The sequence below is a fragment of the Arabidopsis lyrata genome, assembly GCF_000004255.2.
Source record: "Arabidopsis lyrata subsp. lyrata unplaced genomic scaffold ARALYscaffold_6, whole genome shotgun sequence".
Taxonomy (NCBI): Eukaryota; Viridiplantae; Streptophyta; class Magnoliopsida; order Brassicales; family Brassicaceae; genus Arabidopsis; species Arabidopsis lyrata.
In genome coordinates, this window is record NW_003302550.1 from 5,746,775 (window position 1) to 5,771,699 (window position 24,925).

A 24,925-nucleotide genomic window follows, 5' to 3' on the forward strand; every position below is an offset into this window, starting at 1 on the left:
AGAGTTATAATTGTGAAGATCTCTGTATGTTTTGAGACCCCTCACTATTGGTTACTTTGGTATGTCGCATAAATAAACAAATCCACCATGTATTCACTGCGATGCATTCATAACATAAGGCCAAAACAATATGGCCAAATATCTCTAGTCACAATTTCCCAACAATATAAAATAGATAGCTAGGTGTCCAAGAAAATAAAATAATAACCAAAAAACGTAATCTGAGAGACAAAGCAGGATTAATTGAGCAGGGGAAAGTTGTAGGATTGTAGCTATAGGAGTGAGCAAAAGAGTATGGACTCACTGAACAAAATAAATAATCTTCGTATATATTGCTAAGTTTTCTATATTACCAAAAAGAACAATCTCTCAACAATCTTATCTACCTTTCCCTTTTATTAACCTCCAATATCATTCTAGTTTCTGTCTTCTTTCCCAACTAATATTTACCTAAATTTGACATGAACTTGTTTATAAAAACACCCCATCTTAAGAAAATTAGTCTTGTTTAATTCTATGGATCTTTTTCTCCTCTATGGTGCTTAATATATATCATTATGATCAACCAAATCATGGCGCATATACAAAACAGAAAACACCGATTATTTACGAAGAGACCGACAAATGATTCGGCCTCCCAAGCAACTAGGATGTATAGGATCCAACGTTCTAATTCCCAAAATAATTAGACCACAAATCATTTTTACTTGTTCGAAAAGTTGATCTTTTTTTATTATTTTTTTCGAATTTTTGGTTCTTCGATAAATAATGTGAACTTATTTTCATTGGAACGTCGAATTTGACTATGATATTATTCAAGGCCTCTGTAGTTAATACCTGGAGGCAAACTGAGCTAGACCGCGACATGTAAGAAGTGATGTTAAGTTTGCGTAACAACATTCTATAAATAACAAAATCCTTTTGGGTAACCGGGCCTTGTGGCCTAGTGGTAAAGGGGTCACAACTGTGACTTCCGCCACCAGGGTTCGAGGCACGGTCACTGGCAGATTTACATAGGGGAATTGCCAGCCTCGTGGGATTAGTCCTTGGGCCTAGGAAACCTTTGAGAAACCCGCAGTTATTAAAAAAAAAAAATCCTTTTGGGGTAAAGAATTATTCTAAAACAAAATAACATATAACTTCAGCTGAAAAATTAGTTCTGACCAAAAGAGTTAGCACCTATTGATTTTGTACCTTCTAATATCTGGGATTGAACAATACACATTAATTGAAAGCCAATCTATGTTAGAAAAAAGAAAATATAAATATAGAATGAGGTGTATTATCATATGATAACTATAGAAATCGTTTTTTTTTTCTTTGTCTTTTTATGGTACATCATGTGTGATGTTAACTTAATTACTAAAAAAATACATATATTCCCGATTTATGTTCTACTAATATGCAGACAAAATGGTATTTATTACCAAAATAATGTATCATTTATTAAACAATTTGGATTCTTTTCTATTAAAGCTATGCCATTGCACCCAAGCCAGTGACACTGTGACAGTGTAGCAGCATAACCCACGGTTAAAAATGGGACCCACATATTCTCATTAAATTTACCAATTTTAACCATTCATTGTTTAACCGTGGTTAAAACCTGTAAAATCCCGTTTCAATAAATTGTCACACTCTTCTTCTTCTTTCCCCTGGCGCTCACTTCTTTTCAAGTCTCCCTTCTCTCTCTCTTCTCTCGAGCCTCGCGTCTGTGTAAAGAGACAAAACCGATTCTCTAAAGCGGCGACGTTTTAGAACATTCGGTCAACGACTTACGGCGGCGTTGGAATCAAAACTCCGACAATGACGGTTTTCTCCGGCAAACAAGTCGTTCCGATGGATTACGAAGCCGAGGTTTCACAACGGCTTCTAGAAGCTATCCTCGACGGCGATTTCAAAACGGCATCGGAGTGCGTCTCCGATCCACTCGTCGACGTGAATTTCGTCGGCGCCGTCAGCTTAAAAACGAGGAGGATCGAGGTCGTCCTCCGTGATGAATCCCCCAGCGAAGTCCGAGTCGAGTACGAAGAATTCAAAACCGGTGTAACGGCGTTATTCCTCGCCGTTAATTTCGGAAACGTAGCTCTCGTGAAGGAATTACTGGTAATTTTTTTTAATCCGAGTTTAGCCGTTTCTTAACGTTTCTAGATTTTAGATTTTGAAACTGATAAACAAAATCTGCATTGATTTAAATGCGGTTTTATCTGTCATTAATTATACAATTCGACGTTACTACTTATGATTTTTTTTTTTTGTTGTTAAAGAAGTACTTATGATTTTACTTTGAATAATCTTTTAATTTAATTTTTGCTTTGTTTGAAACTTTGGTGTTACGTTCCATTAATGGGGGACGCAATCTATGGAGAATTGGTTTCCTCGTGATTTCCATTTTTGCGTTTGTTTTTGCGCGTTTCTGTTTAGTGTGGTACCTTTTTGTCTCTTGAATTAAAGACCCCAAATATATGTTCTGTCTCTCGGCTTACTTTACTTTTTCCTCTTTTTCGAAATTCAAAATTTCGAACGCTGATTATTCACACACTCTGCTTTTTCTATGAAAGAAATTATCCCCTGTGAAATTTGGTTAATTTCAACAGTAACGCCGTTACTGATTATTCATTTTCTCTGTTTTTTTTCTATGAAAGAAATTCTTCTTGTAAAATTTGGTAAAAGTGCTTCCATTAAATTCTCATTTCGATTTCATGATAGTTGATCAACATGAACTCATTCAGCGGTATGTATATAATATTTCTGATTTGTTTTTCTCTCATTACTAAGTGATTGTCTATACTTAGCTCTAGCCATTTTTTTTTTATTTTATAAAAACGTGGATCGGATTCCGTGCGAGTTTTTAAAAATTCATAATCTGTTGACTAACTTTAATCTCACTGGTGGAGTGTTAGGAATCTTCCAAGATGCCAAAAATGTTATATATATAAAAAAAAAAAGGTTGCATCTTTACCGAGTCAAATTTGCATGTTAGGCGGGCATTATTTTCCAATTTTGAAGTCACACAACTTTTTCTTTTGGTGCATCGTCACAGATTTTTACTTTTACTGCGATTCTCATTTTTATCTCCTTGGCCTTTGCTAGACAATAGTATACGCTAATGATGGATTTGCGCTTAGATTCGCAATCATCAGGGTTAACTAGGCTGAAACCTGGGAAAAAAAACTTGGATTTGGATTGGTCTTCATTGATGGATATTTTGAGACACAACAGTTCCAAAGGGTCACTATTGGTTTGCAGTGATAATTGAATGATTTGATTTGATTCTCTTACTTTCCTGAAAGGAACTTATGATATTTAGTACGAGAAGAAGTGTTGATATAACACCATGTAACCTGTTTGTGAAACAGAACCTGAGCCCCCCCCCCCCCATAAGGTGTTGTCACTTGTCATTGGCTGCATCTATAGTAGACGAATACTATATTTGCATACTTCCATCTTTCCTTTTAAATCATCATCAAAATGTCTGTGAGTGATTAAGCCATGCTCCTGTGTGTCAGGGTTGTTCCCTCATGTTCATGTAGATCCATTATCAATTATTCACTTTGCATTATTGTAGAACTTTACTATTATACACAGTTTTTTTTTGTCTTCTTCTGGCTCTGGATTTTCACCTCACGTGGAGTCTTCAGCACTTAGCAGTGTAGCTCAAAAAATATTTTTATAATCTGATAACAGTGAACTGACCTTTCCTGTGATTTCATCTCACAGAACATTGGAGCTGATGTGAACCAGAAGCTTTTCAGGGGATTTGCAACAACTGTAGCTGTAAGGGAAGGTCATTTTGATGTATTTGAGATTCTACTCAAAGCCGGTGCTTCTCAGCCCGCTTGTGAAGAAGCTCTAGTAGGGGCGAGCTGTCACGGACGCTCGAGGTTCGCTGAGCTGCTCATGGGAACTGATCTTATTCGGCCTCATGTAGCTGTCCATGCTCTAGCCACTGCTTGTTGCAGAGGTTTTGTGGACGTTGTAGGGGCCTTGCTCAAAGTGAGTTCTTCATTTTGTGGTTTTAAGACATGACAAATTTGATTGGTCAATAGGCATCTAACAGAAGACATTTTTATGTTCTTGGTTCATTACAGTGTGGTGTAGATGCTAATTCAACCGATAGGCTTCTTCTTCAATCTTCAAAACCTTCTCTTTACACAAATGTGGACTGTACAGCTCTTGTTGCTGCCATTGTCAATAGGCAAGTCTCTGCTGTCCACGTGCTACTACAGGTAATTTTTGGTTCTACAAATTGAAAATGTGTTCCTTGCAAGGAGAGAATATGTATCTAAGACATCAAAGCGTTTCTTTCAATGATATGCACAGGCTGGTGTCAAGACAGATATCATGGTGAGGCTTGGAGCATGGTCATGGGACACTAACACTGGAGAAGAGTTCCGTGTGGGAGCTGGAGTGGCTGAGCCCTACCCTTTAACCTGGTGTGCTGTAGAATACTTTGAAACCAGTGGCGACATTTTGCGTTTGTTGCTCAAAATCCAGTCTCCAAATGCTCCTCACAACGGTCGGACTCTTCTACACCATGCTGTCCTCTGTAGCAACCAGGCAGCTGTCAGAGTCCTCCTTAACTGTGGCGCCGATCCAGAAGCTCCTATCAAAACTTCACGAGAAATTGAACTCAGACCAATTCATATTGCTGCACGTGACGGATTAGTGGAGATCATACAAGAACTGGTTGGCTTTGGCTGCGATATAAACTCGAAGAATGATGTGGGGAACACAGCCCTGTTGATCTCAATAAAACACAAACATCCAGAGTGCATAAAGGTTCTCGCCCTTGCTGGTGCTGATTTCGGTGTCGTGAACAAGTTCGGCCATTCTGCTGTTTCGATCGCTGAGTCAAACAAGTGGTCTCTTGGATTAGAACGACTAATTCTTGAACTGATCCGGTTCGGTGTGGTTCCACATTCAAGCAACGCTTCAGTGTTCTCGCCTTTGCTATACGTGGCTCAAGCAGGAGATGCTGAGGCTCTTAAAGCTCTTGTAAAAACTCAAGATATCTACCTAGACTATCAAGATGAGGAAGGCTTTTCGGCTGCAATGCTAGCGGCCATGAATGGCCACGTTGAAGCATTCAGAGTCTTAGTCTACGCAGGCGCAGACGTGAAGCTGTATAACAACTCTGGCGACACGGTAGTCTCTCTGTCTGAACAGAACGGTAACCGTGACGTGATAGAGAAGGTGATGCTCGAGTTTGCTCTTGAGAAGGACAGCAGAAACATGGCAGGCGGGTTCTATGCTTTACACTGTGCTGCACGGCGTGGAGACGTCAAAGCAGTGAAGCTTTTGAGTGGAAAAGGATACGGTCTGGACATCCCGGATGGAGATGGCTACACTCCGCTCATGCTTGCTGCCATAGAGGGCCATGGACATATGTGTGAATACCTAATCTCCCGTGGCGCAAACTGCAGTGCTAAGAACGAAAGAGGGGAAACGCTGCTGGATCTCGCGACTGGTGATGCGGAGAAGGTGATACGTAATGAGTTGTCTCGGAGGTTTGTGATAACAGGAAGTAGTGTGATGAAACACACCAAGGGAGGGAAAGGGAAGAAGCATGGGAAGGGATTGAGAATGTTGGAGTCAAGTGGAGTACTAAGTTGGGGCAAGTCGCGGAAGAGGAATGTGGTGTGCAAGGAAGTAGAGATCGGGATGAGCCAGCGGTTCAGGAAGAACCGTAAGGGGAAAGGCGTTGGAGCGGAAGAGGAAGAAGGGATTTTCCGGGTAGTGACTACGGAAAACAAGGAGGTTCATTTTGTGTGCGAAGGTGGGCTGGTGTGTGCAGAGATGTGGGTGAGGGGAATAAGACTTGTGACCAGAGAGACTATTTGTGGGAGAACTCAGACTCAGGATTAGAGTGTTGTTTTTGTATGTATATAAAGAAGTTTTGAGTAAGGGAGCTTCATTTTGAAGGTAGTGTTCTTCTGTTGTGTTGGGGGTGTTTATAGTTGTTGGGTTGGCTTAAGAAGATTGGTTTCAAATTCTAGGTTTGATATCTGCAGTATATTTTGTGAACTGTGAAGCAGTTCGAGTTGCATATGAATGAAAAACTAAAACATCTCAGTTGATTTGAGATTCTCCAAATTGATTATTACTTTGTCCAAAACAGAGCCTATTTTAAACTTACATGGATTCAGAGTCTTAGATCCAGCACTAAAATTCGGCATGTGATACCTGGATATCAAAAAACAAAATGAAGTTCCTGTCTCTTTTAAAACGAGCATAAGTTACAAAATGTTAAAAAAACATTACATCACACATGAAGTCAGCATTTTTGTTTAGCAGTCACCAACTCAACAAGCAATAACCAACAGTGATAAACAGAGAAGCTTTGAAGTTCTAATCGCTACTGTAACCACCATCATCGTTATCCTTATCTTCATGGTCCTTCACCACTCGTTCTATGAACTGTCTTCGAACTCCAGCCATCACAGCTTCCCTCGAGGAGTCATCGTCTCCTCCTTTGCCATCGTTAAGAACTGGCTCTGATTGACACAGAAGTAAGGCTACACCTGAAAAACCAAATAAGTTGCAAAGAATGTTCAGACATGAGCCTACGACCATTCTGCTCAAAGCATGATACAATAGCAAATGTGGTCACATCAGGTCTCAGATCAGACGAAGGCTAGAGATGAGACATGACATAATCACCAAACAAAAATAGGCACAGATTATATCAGACAAAGAAGGCTTCAAACTTACTCTCTGGGGTGCACCTACGGCCAAAGCTCTTCAAGCCTACATGAGTTCCTTTAATGGCGCCATGGTGGTACACCAGCAAGGTAGGAAGATTGCAATCAGGGTAGTTCGGGATACAATCAGTAGATATTATCTTAACGAACTTTGTTGCTGGATATCTACTACCCAATTCGTCTAGACAACCCAATAGCAAACCACACTCTGCAAAACTATCAGAGAACAACAACAAGAAACAAACATGAGTTAATTTTGTTTCAAGCATGTAATAAAGAATTGTTCTTCAAGAGGAACCAGAATTCACACGAATTATTCAAAACATACCCATCTTTGTAGAGGCATACAACAACCCAGTCTTCAGCAGAAGCTTGCGTAACCTCCCGCACGAAATCAGATCCCGAGATTGGAGTCACTGTACCATATCTTTTAACTTTAGCAGCTTCTCTTAGCTCAGACAACCTCTTCTTCCTATCAAAGCATCGAAACACATTAGTGCCTGTGAAGCGTGAAATACGTTGCACCATAAGTTTAGTCTATTTATCAACATCTGAAAATAAGATACTACCCTCAATTGCATTCATATCCAAAACACAAACGAATCGAGAAAAACCAGAGCTTGATAATTGCATTCCCTAGTTACATGACAACGGATCCGAGAAAATCGAATTCACAAACCAGAATTTCACCACAGCAAGGATTCTCCAGAACAAAATTAAGATTGAAAATACAAAAATCAGAATGTTCAATTCGATCTATGAACCTGTATTCTTCGAGAAAGCGATCATCGTCGAGATCTTTGTCGTCCTCAAGATCCTCAAGCTCTTCCTCTGTCTTCTTATCAAACCATGCCTGATCCTTAGGAGCTGAAGACTCGTCTTCCGCCGGAGTATAAGCTGGCGGTTTGAAAGCCGGAGCCTTCTCCGGTAGATTCCCCAATTTCCGCTGGATATCGTCCCATTGAGTCGACGCTCCTTCAACGTCCTTGTACACAAAATGATAATCTGCCATCGAAAAGTTTAACCACCTACGAAGCTTCAAATCTTCTCCGTTACAGAGAACCTTCGAATCTGAGATGAGAAAAAAGGAGATTGCTTTGACACTCTGTGATCGCAATCTCGTTCCTTTTCTGGAAGACGATTGATAAAAAGGCCATCCCCGAAATTGGTCGGACTAAACCGAATAATTGCTTATTTGATTTGATTCCTACCGAACCGAGATCATCTGGTTTAAAAGACGGTTGGCAATTGGTTTATAATTCTAGTAGAACCTCTGAACCGTTCGGAGGGTCCGTATATATATATTATGAGGGCATGTATTTTATGGAGAAGATCCAGAGATAATTAAAGGAAAAACGGTCTATTTCCCCCCGAGAACTATCGTATCTGGCTAGATAAATCCCGATCTTTGACCTCTGTCTATATACCCATAAAACGAAAGTTAAATGTTTATTTCCCCACCAATTAAAAGTTCGAGAGCTTAATGTCCATGAATCCTGGTTTCGTTGGTTTAGTGCATAAACCCGAGACAGAACCATGTTTCGGTCGTAACTTAACCAAAAAAAAACGATTCCTTTTTTAAATCCGACCCATTGCCGATTGGATAAAGAACAGTGCCTTTGCGTCTTTCTTCCGATTCTCCCGTAAACGTTGATCAGGCTCTGGTGGATTCTGATCTTCAAACTCATTCTCGACCAAATCCCATAACTCCTGCGACCGAAACATTGTCTTCATCTTGAGACTCCACAGATGGTACTTCTCCCCTTTGAACGTTGGAATAAGAGCTTGCAGATTCGTGCCGTTGCCATTGTTTGCCATCACTTCGTCTTCTTAAGAGAATTGAAACCTGGAATCGCTCTGATACCACCATTGTTGGAGAAATCAGAAAATTGCTGGAAAGAAGAAGAATTGAAACTGAAATTTTCTCGATTGAATTGAGAAGTACTAAGTCTGAAAGTACAAAGTACAAAGTGCAAAGCTTAAATAGAGAAGAAGATAATTACGCATAACCCATGATAAGAAAATCCGAAATTAAACAAAAACAAGCTAATTAACTACCCACGATTGCTAAACCATAAACCCACGATTCAATTTTAAATCAATCAACACTCAGTATGTTGTATATCTCCTTCACAACCGTCTCAAACGCAGCTGCCACGTTTGATGAGTCCAAAGTCGATGTCTCCATGAAGAAAAGACCTTGTGCTTCAGCCAATGACTTCCCTTCCGCTGTTGACACTTCTCTCAAGTCCTTCAGATCCGACTTGTTGCCCACCAGGATCGTCACAACATTAATCAGAGTGTGCTGCAACAGTTTTATGAAGACAACCCTCAGTTTCATTATTCTTGAATCAATTATCATTAAAACTGATCTCTATCTTCAGCTTCGGGATCGACATCACCAACAAGATCAGGGTCGTGAAGGACTAACGACATCGATCAAATTTGGGGAAAAGTGATTTGGGGATTCTAGGGTTCGTCGAGAGCAATTTGGGGATTTTCGATTTTTGGTTTCAATTTTTGGTTTCGATTTGTTTTTTTGGGTAATGAGTCATAAACGGGTTGTAATTTGGGTTTAGGCTGGTTCTAATTAGGTTTAATTGGTTAAAGCATCGGTTTGGTATACAATAAACCAATTAAACCCAGCGTTATGGGGTTTTAAATATCGAACTTAAGATTCATGGACATTAAGCTCTCGAACTTTCAATTGGTGGGGAAATAAACATTTAACTTCCGTTTTATGGGTATATAGACAGAGGTCAAAGATCGGGCTTTATCTGGCCAGATACGATAGTTCTCGGGAGGAAATAGACCGTTTTTCCATAATTAAACAAACAGTTTGGCAAAAGATTTTGAGAGGGAGAAAAAGGCGATCGATTAGGGTTTTTTGTTTTCGTCTGCATATTGAAGATGATCGGAGTTATGAACTCGGTGGAGGCTGTGATAACGTCAATCCAAGGCTTATCGGCGAGTTCAGAGGATTTATCCGCACTACACGATCTTTTGAGAGGAGCTCAAGACTCGCTCCGAGCCGAACCAGATGTTAATTTCTCTACTCTTGACCAGCTCGACGCCTCGAAGCACTCTCTCGGTTACCTGTATTTCCTGTGAGTTTAACCTATTCGTAGATGTTTGGATTTTTCATGTCTCTTACTAGATTGGGTTTTTGTTGCTAGTTTGTGTATACGTTGAGGCTGATTGATGATTTTGGTTACTGGAACTTGATGTTTGTGATTAGCTTGAAGGTTTTTACAAGGAGAATTGTGTATGTTATTCGATTTCTGATCTTTGAACTTTTTTTGTATGGTTTGATTGTTACAGTGAGGTTCTTACTTGTGGTCCAGTGTCCAAGGAGAAAGCTTCTTATGAGATTCCGATAATTTCACGGTTCATCAACTCTTGTGATGCTGGGCAGATTCGTTTGGCGAGCGATAAATGTAATTACTGACACTTAATTGGATATTATCTCGTCTTTCAGTGTTTTTTTTTTTCTTTGGGGAGATGGATGATGTTATTATTTTGATCTTGCAGTTGTATCTCTTTGTAAGAGATTGAAAGATCATGTTTTAGAACTGAGAGATCCCTTGCGAGGGGTAGGGCCTCTGTTGACCGCTGTTCAGAAGCTTCAGGTCTCCACCAAACGTTTGACTGCATTGCATCCAGATCTTCTTCAACTCTGTTTGCAGGCGAAATCGTACAAATCTGGTTTCTCCATTCTTAGTGATGATATCGTGGAGGTTGACCAGCCAAGAGACTTATTTCTCTATTGCTATTATGGGTAAGCAAGTTTTCCTCATTGATATCTGTGTTTTTTCCTTAGATCAATGGTTGTATTAATACATTAAATCCATCCTGTTGAGTTTGTTTTATAGTATTTTCTTATTCTCGTCCTTGATCCCTGGATTTTTGACAGGGGAATGATATGTATTGGACTGAAGAGATTTCAGAAAGCATTAGAGCTTCTTTACAATGTAAGGCATTTGATTTTCTCTCTTACATGCTTTTTATCCATCAAAGACTTTTGTTTTAGTTTTAACTTAATCTAAGTACTTGTATCAGGTTGTGACTGCTCCTATGCATCAAGTCAATGCCATAGCCCTTGAGGCGTACAAAAAGTACATATTGGTGTCTCTCATTCACAATGGGCAGGTAAGGCTGTGTTCTTTATTTTTTTTACTTTCTTAGTACATTTAGTTTTCTGTCGTGGGAGCGATTATATTGCACAAGTCTGAATCCACTGGATGTTTTGAGTAATGTTGGTTTCATATTTACATCATGTGTCTGATTTTAAATTCAAGCATTGGTTAATCTTATGATGTTATTCTTATAATCTTGTATAATTTTTACTTGTGCAGTTTACTAACAGTCTCCCCAAGTGTGCTTCTACAGCAGCGCAGAGGAACTTCAAGACCTTTTCCGGAGTAAGTTTGAACCGTATCATTAGTTGTATTTTTCATGTTTGAATGGAGGCTGGACCTTTTTTTCACTTCAGTCCAAAGATTTCAGTTGTTTCGTACTCCATACCAGCTAGATCTATTTACAGGCTTATGATTTTATCGTTCACCCTTTTCTCAGCCTTACATTGAACTGGGTAATTGTTACAACGACGGGAAGATTGGTGAACTTGAGGCATTGGTTGTGGCCAAGAGCACAGAATTTGAAAATGTAAATTTCCACTAAACATTCACCATAGTTTCTGTACTGATATTAATAATATCCATTCCCTTCTATAACTTGGACGAAATGCTATTTCAGGATAAGAACCTTGGATTAGTTAAGCAAGCAGTGTCATCTCTTTACAAGCGTAACATTCTGAGATTGACACAGAAGTACTTGACCTTGTCGCTTCAAGATATAGCCAACATGGTCCAACTTGGTAATGCTAAGGAGGCGGAAATGCATGTGCTTCAGATGGTATCGTGTCCCACACTTGATTTTTGGAAGCTAGCTTATTACTTTAACTGGTATGTTGGACAATATCATGTTTTTCTTTACAATCCTGCAGATCCAGGATGGTCAGATACATGCCCTTATCAACCAGAAAGACGGAATGGTCAGATTCTTGGAGGACCCTGAGCAGTACAAATCTAGTGCGATGATCGAGGTCATGGATTCTGTTATACAAAGGTATGTCTACAGAACCAAGTGTCGTTGTGATACTTTTTTTTTGGGGGGGATTCATTGCTTGAAAGTTGAAACTCCTAAGCCACCATGCTTTCTCTGGGGAAAACGAAAAAGAGAAAATTTGATTCTCCTTTCTTTATTTCTTGGAATCAAGTTGATATGGAGATGACTGTTTTGCCAAAGTAAAGTAGTAGCATTAAACAAGCTTTGTGTTTTGATATGACTTTCAGGACTATTGGGCTGTCGAAGAATCTCTTAGCCATGGATGAGAGCTTATCCTGTGACCCTTTATACTTGGGAAAGGTAACTTAATGCCATGTTCCATTAGACTACTGTTCTGTCCTCGAACCCATGTTTCTCAGGCTAAGCCGTTTGACTACACATTTTTGTCAGGTTGGAAGGGAAAGACAAAGGTATGACTTTGGAGACGATTTTGATACTGTCCCCCAGAAGTTCTCCATGTAATGAGCAAAAGACCAAGAGCACCAACAAAACTTGGCTCAAAGACAACCTTAGTTGTGAATCTTGAGAATGTTACTTTTGATTTCTTTGTTCATTTTTGTTGGTTTAAAAAGTTTCATATTTTTGTCACAATGGCCAACAAGTAGAGGAGAAGACCATTCCCGCAAATCTTTTATTTTTACTTTACTTTAAAATTTCCCCTTGACCAGTTGACCAGTTGACTGTGTATTTCTCGTGCTAATAATGTACGCGAGCCTTTTATCCTTTGTGGTAGAGTAAACAAAACGTCGTCGTATGAAACATGCTTTAAACTGCGTGTCGTTTTGGGTAATCTGATAGGCTTCTTCGTTGTGGTGGGCTACTTTCAGGCCCCTTCTCGCTAAGCGCCACGTATATTTTTTATTTGTTTACACATTTTTTATGTCGCATCTTCTCCATTTCGTTTTCAACCTGATTTCTTCATTTCCCTCTCTTATCCTCAATGAAAAAAATAATCTGAGAAAACGCAAAAGAGGAACAGAGCAAAATCCTCAGAATCGCCGCCGGAGAATCTTTACGTTTCGGCATAATATCTTGAATTGATAATTCCGATGGAAGGGGTTATCACATGTTTCCATACCAAATGCGTCTCTCTTCCAATTCGTTCTTTCCCACTTTCTAGGGTTTCTTCACTCCCTCGGTGGAGGAACACTAAATTGATCTCTTCATCGCGATCAGTTCCTCTAAGAAGCTTGTGCGTTTCGGCTTCGAGCTCAGATACTTTAGTCGCGGGCGGTTCACCAAAGGAAGACGAGAGGCAGAGCAAAGTATCGAGCAAGAAGGAAGGAGATGACTCCGAGGATTTGAAGTTTTGGATGGATAAGAATGGGTTGCCACCTTGCAAGGTTTTGCTCAAGGAGAGACCAGCTCATGATCTGAAGTATAAACCCATACATTATGTTGCTGCTAGTGAGGATCTTCAGGTGGTTGACTTAGCATTTCAACAGTTTTATATGCTTTTAAACAGTTCTATTGGGTTTTCAAACTCTCAATTACCAGGAATTTGATGGTGAATCTGTCCTAATAACCTGTTTTTTACAGAAGGGTGATGTGGCGTTTTCAGTTCCTGATTCTCTGGTGGTCACTCTAGAAAGAGTTTTGGGAAACGAGACTATTGGTATGAGACATTCTCTATTACGTTTCCCATTCCAAAAAGCTACTATTTTGATCATGCGCAATCGTATTTGGATTAGACTTTGAAATTTCTCTTAGATGGTTGCAGTTTGAGGGTGGAGATATTGGATTTTTGATGCTTATCTGAAGCCATAACCTCCCCATTTTTCATGCAGCTGAACTGTTGACGACGAACAAATTGTCTGAATTGGCTTGCTTAGCTTTGTATTTGATGTATGAGAAGAAACAAGGGAAGAAATCAGTTTGGTATCCCTATATAAGAGAACTTGATCGTCAAAGGGGAAGAGGTCAGTTAGACGCAGAATCCCCGTTGCTGTGGTCAGAGGCTGAGTTAGATTACCTAACTGGTAGTCCGACCAAGGTATTGCGTTAGTATATGCATCACATGTGATGAACTAGTCTGCTGGGTTCTTTAAGTATTGATCTCCTTTAACATGGTTCAGGCCGAAGTTCTTGAGAGGGCTGAAGGGATCAAAAGAGAATACAATGAGCTTGACACTGTCTGGTTTATGGCTGGATCTCTGTTTCAGGTGTTTGACCACTATATTTGCTACCTAAGACTTCGGCTTTTTTTTTTCATATTGATATATGGAATTCTAAACAGCGGCAGTGGATTTACCTCATGTGATTTGTGTTTTGCAGCAATACCCATTTGACATACCAACTGAAGCTTTTTCATTTGAGATTTTCAAACAGGCATTTGTTGCCATTCAGTCCTGTGTGGTGCATTTACAAGTAATTTTCATTATTTTTGGATTCCCTCTTCACAACTTGTATGTCTTGCCGTGTTTGAAAGAATATCTAGAGTTAAATTTAATAATATGGTCTTACCTCTATTACTCTATAGCTGAATCTTAAGTTTAGCTTGCAGCTCATCATATAAGCAACTAGTCAGGCTGTGCTTGTTGCTTCTTCTAATTTAGATTTTTATGCTTCTTCCTGTACTCAGAATGTCGGTTTGGCTCGTCGGTTTGCTTTGGTTCCTCTTGGTCCTCCGTTGTTGGCCTATTGTTCCAACTGCAAGGCAATGCTTACTGCTGTTGATGGTGCTGTTGAACTCGTGGTAGATAGGCCATATAAGGCTGGGGATCCTATAGTTGTCTGGTGCGTCTGTGAGCCAAATTGCTTCCGACAGCTAGCTTTTTCATTCTGATCCATCTTTCATACTTTGCATTTCCTCATTTGAAGGTGTGGGCCACAACCTAATGCGAAATTGCTTCTGAACTATGGATTCGTTGATGAAGATAACCCTTATGATAGAATAATAGTTGAGGTAATTATGAAACTTTGTTGCATTACTGTAAACACTAGTGTAATGTTGATGTGATTTTCTCACTATTTGCATGTTTTATGCGTCATATGCATTCCAGGCAGCATTGAACACTGAGGATCCTCAATATCAGGACAAGAGAATGGTTGCTCAAAGGAACGGAAAATTATCCCAACAAGTTTTTCAGGTATGAACGTGTGACTTTCCCATGTCAACAAGTCTACTTTGAGATGTTTGTCTGATTTTGGATTTGCATCCACCTCAGGTTCGTGTGGGAAAAGAAAGAGAAGCTGTCCAAGACATGCTTCCCTACCTGCGGTTGGGTTACATGTCTGATCCTTCTGAAATGCAATCAGTAATTTCGTCCCAAGGTCCAGTTTGTATGGTAAGTAGAGGATGAGTGACTTGACAAACCTTTTGTCTAAGTAATCTTTTGATATTCCCTTGATTGCATCAAATGCTCGGCCCCTACATGTGAGGCCTCCAATGTTACTTCTACATATAAAGTTGTTTACTCACTTGTAAAGGTTTAACTCTCTGGCTCTTTTGTAGATGAGCCCCTGTATGGAAAGAGCAGTACTAGATCAGCTTGCTAATTACTTCATGAGACGGTTATCTGGCTACCCTACTACTCCGAAAGAAGATGATGCATTGGTATGTCGTTAGACTTTGTGACTGCTACAAATCGAACACATTTTTTGGGTTTTCCTGCATGATATTTATAGAATTCCCAATCAATAGTTGGCAGATCCTAGTTTGAGTCCTAGGAAGCGAGTGGCAACCCGGCTTGTCCAATTGGAGAAGAAAATACTAGCTGCATGCCTTACGACGACAGTCGATTTGTTAAATCAGTTACCAGATACAGCCATCTCTCCATGCCCAGCACCATATGCTCCTTCCTTGAAATAAAAAGGCACTCATTTCATTTCCAACCCACTATCTTGCAAATAATAACTAATATATTCTGACCTTCTAAAACTATGTTGGTTCAGGTTCGTGTTGTAGCTGCAATTTGTAGGACATGGCAGGAGTAATATTTGGTTGTGTCCTTGATCATTACAATCGGTCGCTTAACTATGGTCAGTTTTGTGTGTACAAGTCTAGATCTGATCCTTTGCGGCCCAAAAACATGACACTAGGAAGTTTCCCAATTAATTTTGATTTTGTAAGATTTCTTGTTAGCTTCAAAGCCGAAATCTATCTCCTTATAGATGGTTTTATTGTGGTTTCTGAATTCAGAAGTTGATTTCAAAGTTTTAATGCATTGCAAATTGCAATTGCAGGTAGATAAGGGCACTAGGAGCGTTATCTGTCGCATGACACGCAAATGTTTCAGCCTATGATTGTCTTTTCTTACAACAATGAAGCTTAAGTCACATTGTCCAAAGTGTAAATTACAGACATGATTGAACCTTGTTGTTATTTCCAAAAAAAATGAAAAATGAAATTGAGCATTTTATCTTGAGAGGTTCACAGTTTTTAAGCTTCAAAAACGGCAAGCGGTTCTTAGATTGCGTTGACTCATCAAAAATCTTGGCATCTAAAAAATATCTATTGGAAGCTGGAAGTACCGTAATGCGTTCGATTAAAATCCGACGGTGTATATTGATATATTGTTCCTGTGTGTTCTCGTACCGAATCTCGTTAACCGCTTCACCGTTAAGTGTGGAATCCAGACAGTGAAGAGACGAGACGAGAGAGATATAAACAAACAGATATTTCTCTCTCTACTTCTCGGTCGTCTTCGTCATCTGCCTTTTTATCTATTTCCACATCAAACTTGTAGGGTTTTTGCTCCTCCGCTTCTTCTTAGGTTCTCTGTCCTTTCTGCTTCAGTTGGATCATCGATTTTATCAATTGCTCTCAAGTTCAGTCGGTGAGTTCCTTCCTTTTTGCGATTTTGGTGTTTACTTCCCTCGGACGATCCGAAGATTTGAATCGCTCAATTTAGGGTTTTGAATCATCCATTTACTATCGGATCGAGATTTCTGTTTTAGAGTTGTAAGTAAATCCGTCATACTAAGATGGTTTGTTTCCTACAGGATTAGACTGATCCGGAGCTCTACGCTAGAATAAGGGAATCTATTTAAGAATTTCGTCGATATGACTGTGAGAAACGGTGGTTTCCCTGGAGATTATTGTTTTGAGACACCCGGTGGAGATTACGATGAAGGATCTGATAGCCCTAGTGCCTCTGAGGGTTCTAATTGTTCCAAAAGAAAGCTCGGCTATAACGACCGTGATACCTTTGGTGTCTCGAAAATGGTATTACCTTTGTCTGGCCTTTCATCATCTGATAGGAAGGAGTTGATTCTTAGGCTAAGACAAGAGCTGGAACAGATAAGGTTTTTCCAAAAGAGTTTCGAGATATCTAGATCAGTGACTCTCACTAGTTCTTCTGCAAGTGGTTTGACTCGAGCCAAGAGTTTTGGGAAGTCGCGATGCTCCACGGGTCCAGGGAAGACTGTGAATCCTCTAAGTGCTGCTGCTAAACCGACTCCTGTCACTACTGCGGTTATGCTTCTGATGAAGCAATGTGAGGCGCTCTTAAAACGATTGATGTCACATCAGTATGGTTGGGTGTTCAATACTCCAGTGGATGTTGTCAAGCTGAATATACTTGACTATTTTAATGTTATTAAGCATCCAATGGATTTAGGAACTGTGAAGAATAAGTTAACTTCGGGTACATATTCCTGTCCGTCAGAGTTTGCTGCTGATGTGCGGCTTACCTTCAGCAATGCAATGACCTACAATCCACCTGGTAATGATGTTTTCGTCATGGCAGATACACTTCGCAAGTTTTTTGAAGTGAGGTGGAAGACCCTCGAGAAGAAATTATCTGGAATTAAAGTTCATACCGAACCGAGTAACTCAGATGCCCACGAGGAAAAACATATCGTAATACCTGTGCCTATGGCTAAGAAGAGGAAGACAAGTGCAGTAGACTGTGAGAACGTCTCAGAGCCTGTCAAACGGGTTATGACTGATGAGGATAGACTCAAGCTCGGCAAGGATTTGGAGTCCTTGACTGAGTTCCCGGCACAATTAATAAATTTCTTGAGAGACCACAACTCAAATGAAGGGGGGATTGGTGATGATGAGATTGAGATTGACATTAATGATCTCAGTCACCATGCCTTGTTTCAGTTGCGGGATCTCTTAGACGAGCATTTGCGTGAGAGCCAAAACAAAAAATCAAGTGTTGAACCCTGTGAGATAGAGGTATATCTTCTTCTATATCTCATGTTTGAATCATTTAATTGCATCATCACTGCTTATAGGGAATTTTTTTAATTTATTGCAGCTTCTGCATGGATCAGTGCCAGGGAATTCATTAATGCAACATTGTGATGGTTAGTTCACAGCCTGCTTGTTGTTTGATAACATTTTCTGCTTAGCTCTTTAATCGGATTGACAATTTTTACTGTATTCGTTTTAGGGAGTGAATTAGATGATGAGGTTATTGACATTGGTAAAAATGAACACCCAAAATCAAGCATTTCTCCTGTCACGATAGAGAAGGACCTGGTGTTAGGAAACTCTAATGGTATCTTTTCTTTTACTTGTTTATATTGTCATTCTTGTTCTCCATAGAACTTTTGTTCGGGTATGGTTGTTACATTTTTCATTTCATATCCTCGGGACCTCAAATTTTGTCAGAAGTGGCCTCTTGAAGCCATATTGTTGTTGATATGCAGTGAACATTGCTAGCGCACTTATTTTATCTTCTGCATTTTTTACTTGGAGACTTATGGTTATTGCTGTGAAATGAAAGCAACTGATATTAGTGTAATAGTTTGAAAGTAGGAGGCCTTTCATATTCACTTGTTTACTAACTAAAAATAAGTTGGCTTTTGTTTTTTTTTACTTTATTGATTTTATGGTGATTAGACTATCCCCTGGATCATACTAACTACTGATTGCTCCTCTTTTGATGTTTTAATCTAGGTAATAGCTTGGAAAGTGTGTCAGGTTTACCGAGGACATCAAAGGTATATAGTTGTCTGGAATAACATGCAAACATGAATAACTGAGATTTGATGCGATACAATGCATATGTCGATGTGGTTGTCTTTGTTACCTTGTCACAAAGTTGATATAATTTGATATGGAGGATATACTCTTGGACCACAATTTTTTTACTGTTGTGGAACCATAACAATATGAAATGGATGTCATAGTCTGTTTGAATCATGATATACATAGAAATCAACTTACTTGATGATTCCCAGATTTGTTAGGATAACCTGATTGTTTCTTCGTGCTCCTGTCCTGCGCTGATACAGGGGCTTGGAACCATGGATCTTGAACCTATGTTGGATGGAGCTACAAGCGCTTCCCCAACAAGAGGATGTGAGTGGATGTTTTTTGTTAGTGGTCAAAAGTTTAGTTTATTGGTGTGGAACTTATGTTTTGTTACTTTCTACAAGTAGCATCTGTTGGTGTATTGGATCAGCTGGAAAGTGCATCTCCGGAGAAAATAAGTTCTGTTGAGGCGGATTGTCAGCAAGATGGTAAGAAAAGGAGTATGGCAGAAAAATGTTTCTGCTCTTCTGTCTGAGGTGGCATCTCACTCTTGACCTTGACCCTTTAATACACTAGGAAATAGTGCTCAGACTGAGAAGCAACTACCTCCTGAAAAGATCTACAGGGCTGCTTTTTTGAAGAATCGATTTGCAGACATAATTTTGAAAGCCCGAGAGAAACCTCTTAACCAGGTTTGTTGTGCGCTCCAACCCACTGTTCTGGGTCCTTTTCGACCTTTGAATTAATTTTTCTTAAATTGTATGTGTTCCTGAGATCAGAATGACCTGCGAGACCCAGAGAAGCTCCAGCGTGAGAGAGAAGAACTCGAGCTTCAAAAGAAGAAAGGTTTGCTTCCTTGATTTGCTAGTTCAACTGTAATTGGTGACATTTACCACTTCTAAGTGATAAAAGCATACTGCAACCTAAATCAATAATATGTGCCCTTTCTTTACAGAGAAAGCGCGATTACAAGCAGAAGCCAAGGCAGCTGAAGAAGCTCGTAGAAAAGCTGAGGCACAAGCTGCAGCTGAAGCTGCGGCTGAGGCTAAGAGAAAGCTGGAGCTTGAAAGAGAAGCAGCGCGCCAGGCATTGATGGAGGTAAAGATGTTCATTGCAGCGTTGAAAGATATTTCCTGAATCATTTTATTTCATAGCAGCTGAATGAAATAGTCATTACTATATTATAATGGATGAACTCTATGATTAAGAATCAGAATAGGTAGTTAAGAAAAATGAAATATTTAGTCCCGTTGTTTCACTGAAACGTAAGTTTTCATGGTAATTGGTGCAGATGGAACAGTCGGTTGAACTCAACGAGAACGCAAAGTTTCTCAAGGATCTAGAACTGCTCAAAACAGTCGACACAGACCATTTGACAGATGCAATAGAGGAGGATGGGCCTGATGTGTCGCATGATGGGTTGCGTAGTTTCAGTTTTGGGGGTAGTAATCCTTTGGAGCAGCTTGGGCTATTTATGAAACAGGATGAGGATGATGAGGAGGCTGATCCGCTCACTTCGCCAGCCCCTGGAATTGATATAGAAGAGGGAGAGATTGATTGAGCTTGTGTGCAGATCAACAAAGTCAAACAATAGAATTATCTGAATTCTAAATCCCGAATCAAGAATCCAGAATCCCTAAAAAAAGCTTCTACTGTGTCCGATACAGTAGCCAAGTAGAGAGGGCCGTTCAGTGAAGTGTGACTGAGGAGGATTGGATTGGTACTGAGTGTGTAGACATAATCATTCATGAGTTAAGTTTTGCTTGGAATGATCGTGAGAAATGGGTTCTTGTGAAAGAGTTTTTTTGTTCTTTGCGTTGTGTTGTGTGATGTTGGTGTGAGTACTCTCTTCAGTCTATTATGAAACTGACGATTCGGGTGTAACAGTAAAGACTTCATTATGCAACAAATCAATAAGAAAAGAGCCTTACACCTAATACGAGGCCGTTTTAGATGGAAATGGGTATTTTATATTTTCTGTTGCAAATAAAAACAAAAGTCGGAATCTCTTCTTCTTCTTCACCCCACTGGGCAAGCAAATCGCTCGATTCTGTAATTTGGAAACCATGTTTCTTGTACTCTCAAGAGTCTGATTTTACTGGCGTAAGTTTGATGTTCATGAAAATTTGGGATCGCTAGTCGATTTAGTGTTACTGATTAGGGCTCTCTCTGCATGCCAGCTAATCAGTCTAGAATTGTGAGGTATATAAGTAAGCAATTCACAATGGCGACTCCAACGGAGCTAGATTTCTCTTCACCTGGTGGTGCTGGTGACGATAACACTCCACGGAAGCGTACTTCAAAACGCACTGCTTCCGAAACAGTAACAGCAGAAGAGACAAAGAAGAAGAACAAATTGGCTTCTCCGATGAGTAACCGGATCTGGAACGAAGAAGATGAGCTCTCTATCTTAAAGGTATTTCCTACTTTGTCTCATCTATATTCTGCATTTACTTGATTGCGATTCCTTAAACGGCACTCTATAATTCTCAGGGATTATTGGATTTTCGAGCTAAGACAGGGCTCGAATCCAAAATTGATTGGGAAGCGTTTTATTGTTTCGTCAGAGGTTCCATTCATGTGCAAGTCTCTAAGGATCAGGTGTTGAATAAGACCAAGAAGTTGAAGAAGAAGTTCCTTAATCATATGGAGAAAATCAATCGAGGAATTGATCCGCATTTTACTAGGTCTATTGACTCTGAAGCCTTTGGATTTTCCATGATGATTTGGGGCAAAAATGATGCTGAATACACTAATGGTGCTACGGATAAAACATATCAAAACAAGAGTGACGTAAGTGACTCACAGTTTATCTTTCTCTAAGCATGAAGCACACAATGGTCAAATCTCTACTTGCTTAATGAATTGTGGTTTCAGAATGATTTGGATAATATGGTTTGTTGAATCAGGAGGAGATGTTTAAGAAGGACGAGGAAGTGGCCTTAATCGACAATGGGGCTGGGAAAAGTGACTTTGATGGCAAATCACCACCTCTTAAAGCCGTTGTTGTTGACAAAATAACTACCAAGAACGGGACTGCTGGAAAAGAGGGTGATGATGTGTTGTGCGCTGTGCGGGATGCATTTGAGACCACCATGGTGTCGCAAGGTTTAAGTGATTATCAAAAGAAGTTGCAGCTTGAGAAGCTGATGAACCTTGGAACTGGTAAAAAAAGAGAGTTGAGCAACGAATGGAAAGCACTATGTGTTGAGGAATTAAAATTGAATATCAAGAAGCTTCGATTTTCCGCCAAGCTTGCAGAGGCAGCAAATGATGATGATAAATGAAATGAAGAAACCCATTGCAGCATTTGGTGATTGTCCTTTGGGAATTGGCTTGGAAAATATAGTTAGTCTTACCACTTAGTAGTCATAAGCCATTACCTATGGATGTCTTTAGCTTTACTACAACTTGTGGTGATCTACTTGGGTAAGTGTTTGTGCCATTTCACTTTGATTTTTACATCACACCGCAGTTTCAAATGAATGAATGGCTGCAAAATTTGTCCCTTTTTTTTCAGGTTAATGTTTTTGTCTACTACTAGTTAGTTTTGTTTGTCTAATAACGTGGATCCAATTAGAATAATAAAATCTCATTACTGGCAATAAAATTAAAATAATGTAATTCTATGAATGTGTTGTTCTGAGAGTTATTAAGTAAAAAAAAAATAAAAAGGAAATGATGTTATAAAACTCCTTTTTTGGTCAATATAATAATGATTAAATGGATATTTTGATACATGTGTCTATCAGTCTATCGTTTTAGCTAACTCAAAGAGTCGAGACGACATAAAAAGGGATTGTTTCTTCCGTGTAGATTCTTCTTCTTCTTCCATTGTCGTTAGGGTTGAGAATCCGATCTCAATGTCGATCAATATCGGAGAGTTCTCCATTCCAGACCTCCCTCTCTTCTTCTCCATGTTCTTAACCATCTACCTAATCGCTTACTTCATCGTCTTCCGCAATTGGAAACCACAAATCCGTCCCGAAGCTTCAAGCTGCCTGATCTCAATCTTCCACGGCACTCCGGCGGTTTTCCTCGCCACACGCGCCGTCTTCTCCTCCTCCGCACGCTCCTTCGCCTCCGCAAACACAGCCGCTCAAAACACCGTCCTCGATTTCAGCGTCGCTTACTTCCTCACCGATCTCTTCCACTACATCGTCTTCAACCCTAACGACGTCCTCTTCATCGGCCATCACCTAGCCACTCTATTCGTCTTCCTAACCTGCCGGTTCCTCGTCTTCCACGGCGCTTGCGCCATCTTAGGCCTCCTGATTCTAGCCGAAGTCACAAGCGCGTGTCAGAACGCGTGGACGCTCGCCGGAGCAAGGAAGAATGATCCGGAATCACGATTAGCCGTAAAAGTGTACGATCTCTTGTCCCCTCCGTTTTACGCCTTCTACAGTATCGTTAGGGGAGTGTTGGGACCTTTGTTTTTCGGGAAAATGGTTGCGTTTTACGCTCGAGGCGGTGCTCATGGTGTGATTCCTAATTGGTTGTGGATTTCTTGGGCTATTGTTGTTGGAACTGCTATTACTGTTAGTATACTTTGGATTTGGAATCTCTGGATAGAATTGTTTAGACAAAGGAAGGCTAAGAAAATTAGATAATACTTTCTTCTCAACAATCATTGTTTGAGCTTCCTTTCCATTGTACTATATATTATATATATATATATATATACCATTATTATTCTCACCTTTTAGAATTCTCTAAATTATGTATGTTTTGGAATAATAGATTTGCTTTTCGATAAGCAGTAGTATGTGCAAAATGCACTTTTTAATTCATCTCTGTATTGCTCAGAAAGTTCTTCTCTTAAGAGTTGCTACCCATTGATTTACAGTTTGTGACATACATATGTCTTGTCTTTCTGCTACACTTGCTTCCTCATCTCTTGATTCTTGATATTCGTGAGAATTTAGAATTCTACAAAATGGAGGGTACTAGAACCAAGTGTTGGAGCTAATGTAAGTTGCCCATAGCATTTTCTGTAAACAACTCTGATTGACTTAGACTTGACAAGTCATAGCTGCTACTTTTTCTGTTGGAAGATGAGAAACAAAACTCTTGCTCGACTTACCCACAAATGAACAGCGTACAACAAAGCTTAGACTTTTGTAGGATTGAAATTTCATGCCCTTATCATTACAGATTCAGTCAGTCATGTTAAACTCTGGCATTGCATAGTCATAGATAGGCCACAGTAGAAGGAGTATATGTGGATTTGTGTTTAATACAATAGATCATTATAACCAGAAATAAATCAATGATTGACAGTCTAACTACTAGCATGTAAGCCACAATAATAAGCCACTTGCGATTTCCTTGTGCTATGAGGATGTTTTATGAAACCTTTGAGCGGGGAAAGTGAAGTAGCGGAAAGCTAGAAAGCAATAGCCAAAACTTGCTTCACAGGTTTGATTCTCACTCGCAGCTTTCGTTTTATCATTTTTATCTGTTTCTGAAGCTTAGCTAAGCAATCAGTGGAGTAACTTCATAACATAGAAATTGACTCTCTTTGAATCTTTCTGTATGTTTGCAGAAGCTATGACACAAAATCAAGGCAGAGAAGGTTAACTTACCTCACGTGTATGACAGCATCGACTAAGGAGACACCTGAGATGGAGTTAAAAGTTTGTTAAGCGGGGAAAACATGAAGTGGGAGAAGACAAAGTTCAAAATGAAATCTCGAGTGGTCATGACAAGCAAGGTTCGCAGATGTTCTACAGTGATTGTCCTCCTGTGACCTTGCATTGCACACTCTGGATTCAACAAGAAGTTGTTGCAACACAATTATGTAACTAGACCAGCTCATGGAACCAGTCGAACGAGCCACCCCTGGAACATTTTTTCCTTCTGATACAGTTGCCATACCGTGTATATATGTCATGACCCATGACAGGACCAACACCTAATCCCCAGAAACCAGCAACTGGTAAGCCATATAGTATTCATTAACTTGCAACATCAAAATTTAGCTGGTGAAGTGTAAGAAAGTACAAAGCACAGAGATTGATATCTTTGCCTGTTATAATCATTGGATTGTGAACTTTCATGAATTGAAGAGAATGGGGAGAGAATTGGGGACTAAACATACCATCCAAGCTGAGACATGGTACAAGGCAGTGGAAAGCTAAATAATGTACCAATTGGCCAATGA

At 39.7% G+C, this 24,925-nt stretch overlaps 8 protein-coding genes across 14 annotated transcripts; 6 read left to right on the plus strand and 2 right to left on the minus strand.

Moving 5' to 3' along the window:
- The first annotated feature begins 1,509 nt into the window (after nucleotides 1–1,509).
- LOC9309725 (serine/threonine-protein phosphatase 6 regulatory ankyrin repeat subunit A) lies at nucleotides 1,510–6,080 on the plus strand. Its single transcript, XM_021022588.1, has 4 exons — nucleotides 1,510–2,106; nucleotides 3,721–3,996; nucleotides 4,092–4,229; nucleotides 4,324–6,080. The coding sequence occupies exons 1-4, from the start codon at nucleotides 1,807–1,809 to the stop codon at nucleotides 5,866–5,868; spliced, it is 2,259 nt and encodes a 752-aa protein (XP_020878247.1). The 5' UTR covers nucleotides 1,510–1,806; the 3' UTR covers nucleotides 5,869–6,080.
- LOC9307678 (phosducin-like protein 3) lies at nucleotides 6,077–7,868 on the minus strand. Its single transcript, XM_021022589.1, has 4 exons — nucleotides 7,469–7,868; nucleotides 7,033–7,176; nucleotides 6,715–6,920; nucleotides 6,077–6,524 (listed from the first exon to the last, which is right to left on the minus strand). Exons 1-4 carry the CDS (start codon nucleotides 7,714–7,716, stop codon nucleotides 6,352–6,354), a joined length of 771 nt encoding a protein of 256 aa, XP_020878248.1. The 5' UTR covers nucleotides 7,717–7,868; the 3' UTR covers nucleotides 6,077–6,351.
- A 1,643-nt stretch (nucleotides 7,869–9,511) lies between these two features.
- On the plus strand, nucleotides 9,512–12,476 carry LOC9309727 (COP9 signalosome complex subunit 3). Its single transcript, XM_002871563.2, has 11 exons — nucleotides 9,512–9,811; nucleotides 10,026–10,141; nucleotides 10,236–10,482; nucleotides 10,618–10,675; nucleotides 10,764–10,853; nucleotides 11,060–11,125; nucleotides 11,280–11,369; nucleotides 11,460–11,618; nucleotides 11,710–11,831; nucleotides 12,059–12,131; nucleotides 12,222–12,476. Exons 1-11 carry the CDS (start codon nucleotides 9,615–9,617, stop codon nucleotides 12,291–12,293), a joined length of 1,290 nt encoding a protein of 429 aa, XP_002871609.1. The 5' UTR covers nucleotides 9,512–9,614; the 3' UTR covers nucleotides 12,294–12,476.
- A 178-nt stretch (nucleotides 12,477–12,654) lies between these two features.
- Nucleotides 12,655–16,196, plus strand: LOC9307679 (ribulose-1,5 bisphosphate carboxylase/oxygenase large subunit N-methyltransferase, chloroplastic). Of its 4 annotated transcripts, none has more exons than XR_002330945.1 (13): nucleotides 12,655–13,252; nucleotides 13,371–13,446; nucleotides 13,619–13,824; nucleotides 13,907–13,993; nucleotides 14,106–14,198; nucleotides 14,413–14,567; nucleotides 14,652–14,736; nucleotides 14,834–14,920; nucleotides 14,999–15,118; nucleotides 15,286–15,387; nucleotides 15,475–15,646; nucleotides 15,726–15,898; nucleotides 16,017–16,196. XR_002330945.1 is itself a non-coding variant. In XM_021020558.1 (12 exons), exons 1-11 carry the CDS (start codon nucleotides 12,881–12,883, stop codon nucleotides 15,640–15,642), a joined length of 1,551 nt encoding a protein of 516 aa, XP_020876217.1. In that variant the 5' UTR covers nucleotides 12,655–12,880; the 3' UTR covers nucleotides 15,643–15,646; nucleotides 15,726–15,902. The 4 variants fall into 4 exon arrangements, 2 of the variants coding, with proteins under 2 accessions (XP_020876217.1, XP_020876218.1); XR_002330943.1 differs by having other exon boundaries at nucleotides 12,732–13,252; nucleotides 15,726–15,812; XM_021020558.1 differs by lacking the exon at nucleotides 16,017–16,196 and having other exon boundaries at nucleotides 15,726–15,902.
- Nucleotides 15,990–16,697, minus strand: LOC110227891. The gene is given in 3 exon segments (XM_021023850.1): nucleotides 15,990–16,070; nucleotides 16,514–16,660; nucleotides 16,662–16,697. Coding segments are annotated over 3 exon segments (264 nt in total).
- Nucleotides 16,365–20,648, plus strand: LOC9307680 (transcription factor GTE9). 3 transcript variants are annotated; one of them, XM_021020555.1, is made up of 11 exons: nucleotides 16,366–16,609; nucleotides 16,776–17,958; nucleotides 18,041–18,089; nucleotides 18,176–18,283; nucleotides 18,685–18,728; nucleotides 19,023–19,089; nucleotides 19,170–19,250; nucleotides 19,339–19,454; nucleotides 19,542–19,608; nucleotides 19,718–19,860; nucleotides 20,054–20,648. In XM_021020555.1, exons 2-11 carry the CDS (start codon nucleotides 16,837–16,839, stop codon nucleotides 20,321–20,323), a joined length of 2,067 nt encoding a protein of 688 aa, XP_020876214.1. In that variant the 5' UTR covers nucleotides 16,366–16,609; nucleotides 16,776–16,836; the 3' UTR covers nucleotides 20,324–20,648. The 3 variants fall into 3 exon arrangements, with proteins under 3 accessions (XP_020876216.1, XP_020876214.1, XP_020876215.1); XM_021020556.1 differs by having other exon boundaries at nucleotides 16,366–16,605; XM_021020557.1 differs by lacking the exon at nucleotides 18,176–18,283 and having other exon boundaries at nucleotides 16,365–16,609.
- A 127-nt stretch (nucleotides 20,649–20,775) lies between these two features.
- LOC9307681 (GLABROUS1 enhancer-binding protein-like 2) lies at nucleotides 20,776–22,324 on the plus strand. Of its 2 annotated transcripts, XM_021020561.1 has the most exons (4): nucleotides 20,776–20,865; nucleotides 20,943–21,178; nucleotides 21,256–21,555; nucleotides 21,672–22,324. In XM_021020561.1, the coding sequence occupies exons 2-4, from the start codon at nucleotides 20,987–20,989 to the stop codon at nucleotides 22,047–22,049; spliced, it is 870 nt and encodes a 289-aa protein (XP_020876220.1). In that variant the 5' UTR covers nucleotides 20,776–20,865; nucleotides 20,943–20,986; the 3' UTR covers nucleotides 22,050–22,324. The 2 variants fall into 2 exon arrangements, with proteins under 2 accessions (XP_020876220.1, XP_020876219.1); XM_021020560.1 differs by having other exon boundaries at nucleotides 20,783–21,178.
- Nucleotides 22,325–22,515: 191 nt separating this feature from the next.
- On the plus strand, nucleotides 22,516–24,857 carry LOC110227168 (TLC domain-containing protein At5g14285). Its single transcript, XM_021020563.1, has 2 exons — nucleotides 22,516–24,180; nucleotides 24,308–24,857. Exon 1 carries the CDS (start codon nucleotides 22,626–22,628, stop codon nucleotides 23,370–23,372), a length of 747 nt encoding a protein of 248 aa, XP_020876222.1. The 5' UTR covers nucleotides 22,516–22,625; the 3' UTR covers nucleotides 23,373–24,180; nucleotides 24,308–24,857.
- The last annotated feature ends 68 nt before the right edge of the window (nucleotides 24,858–24,925 follow it).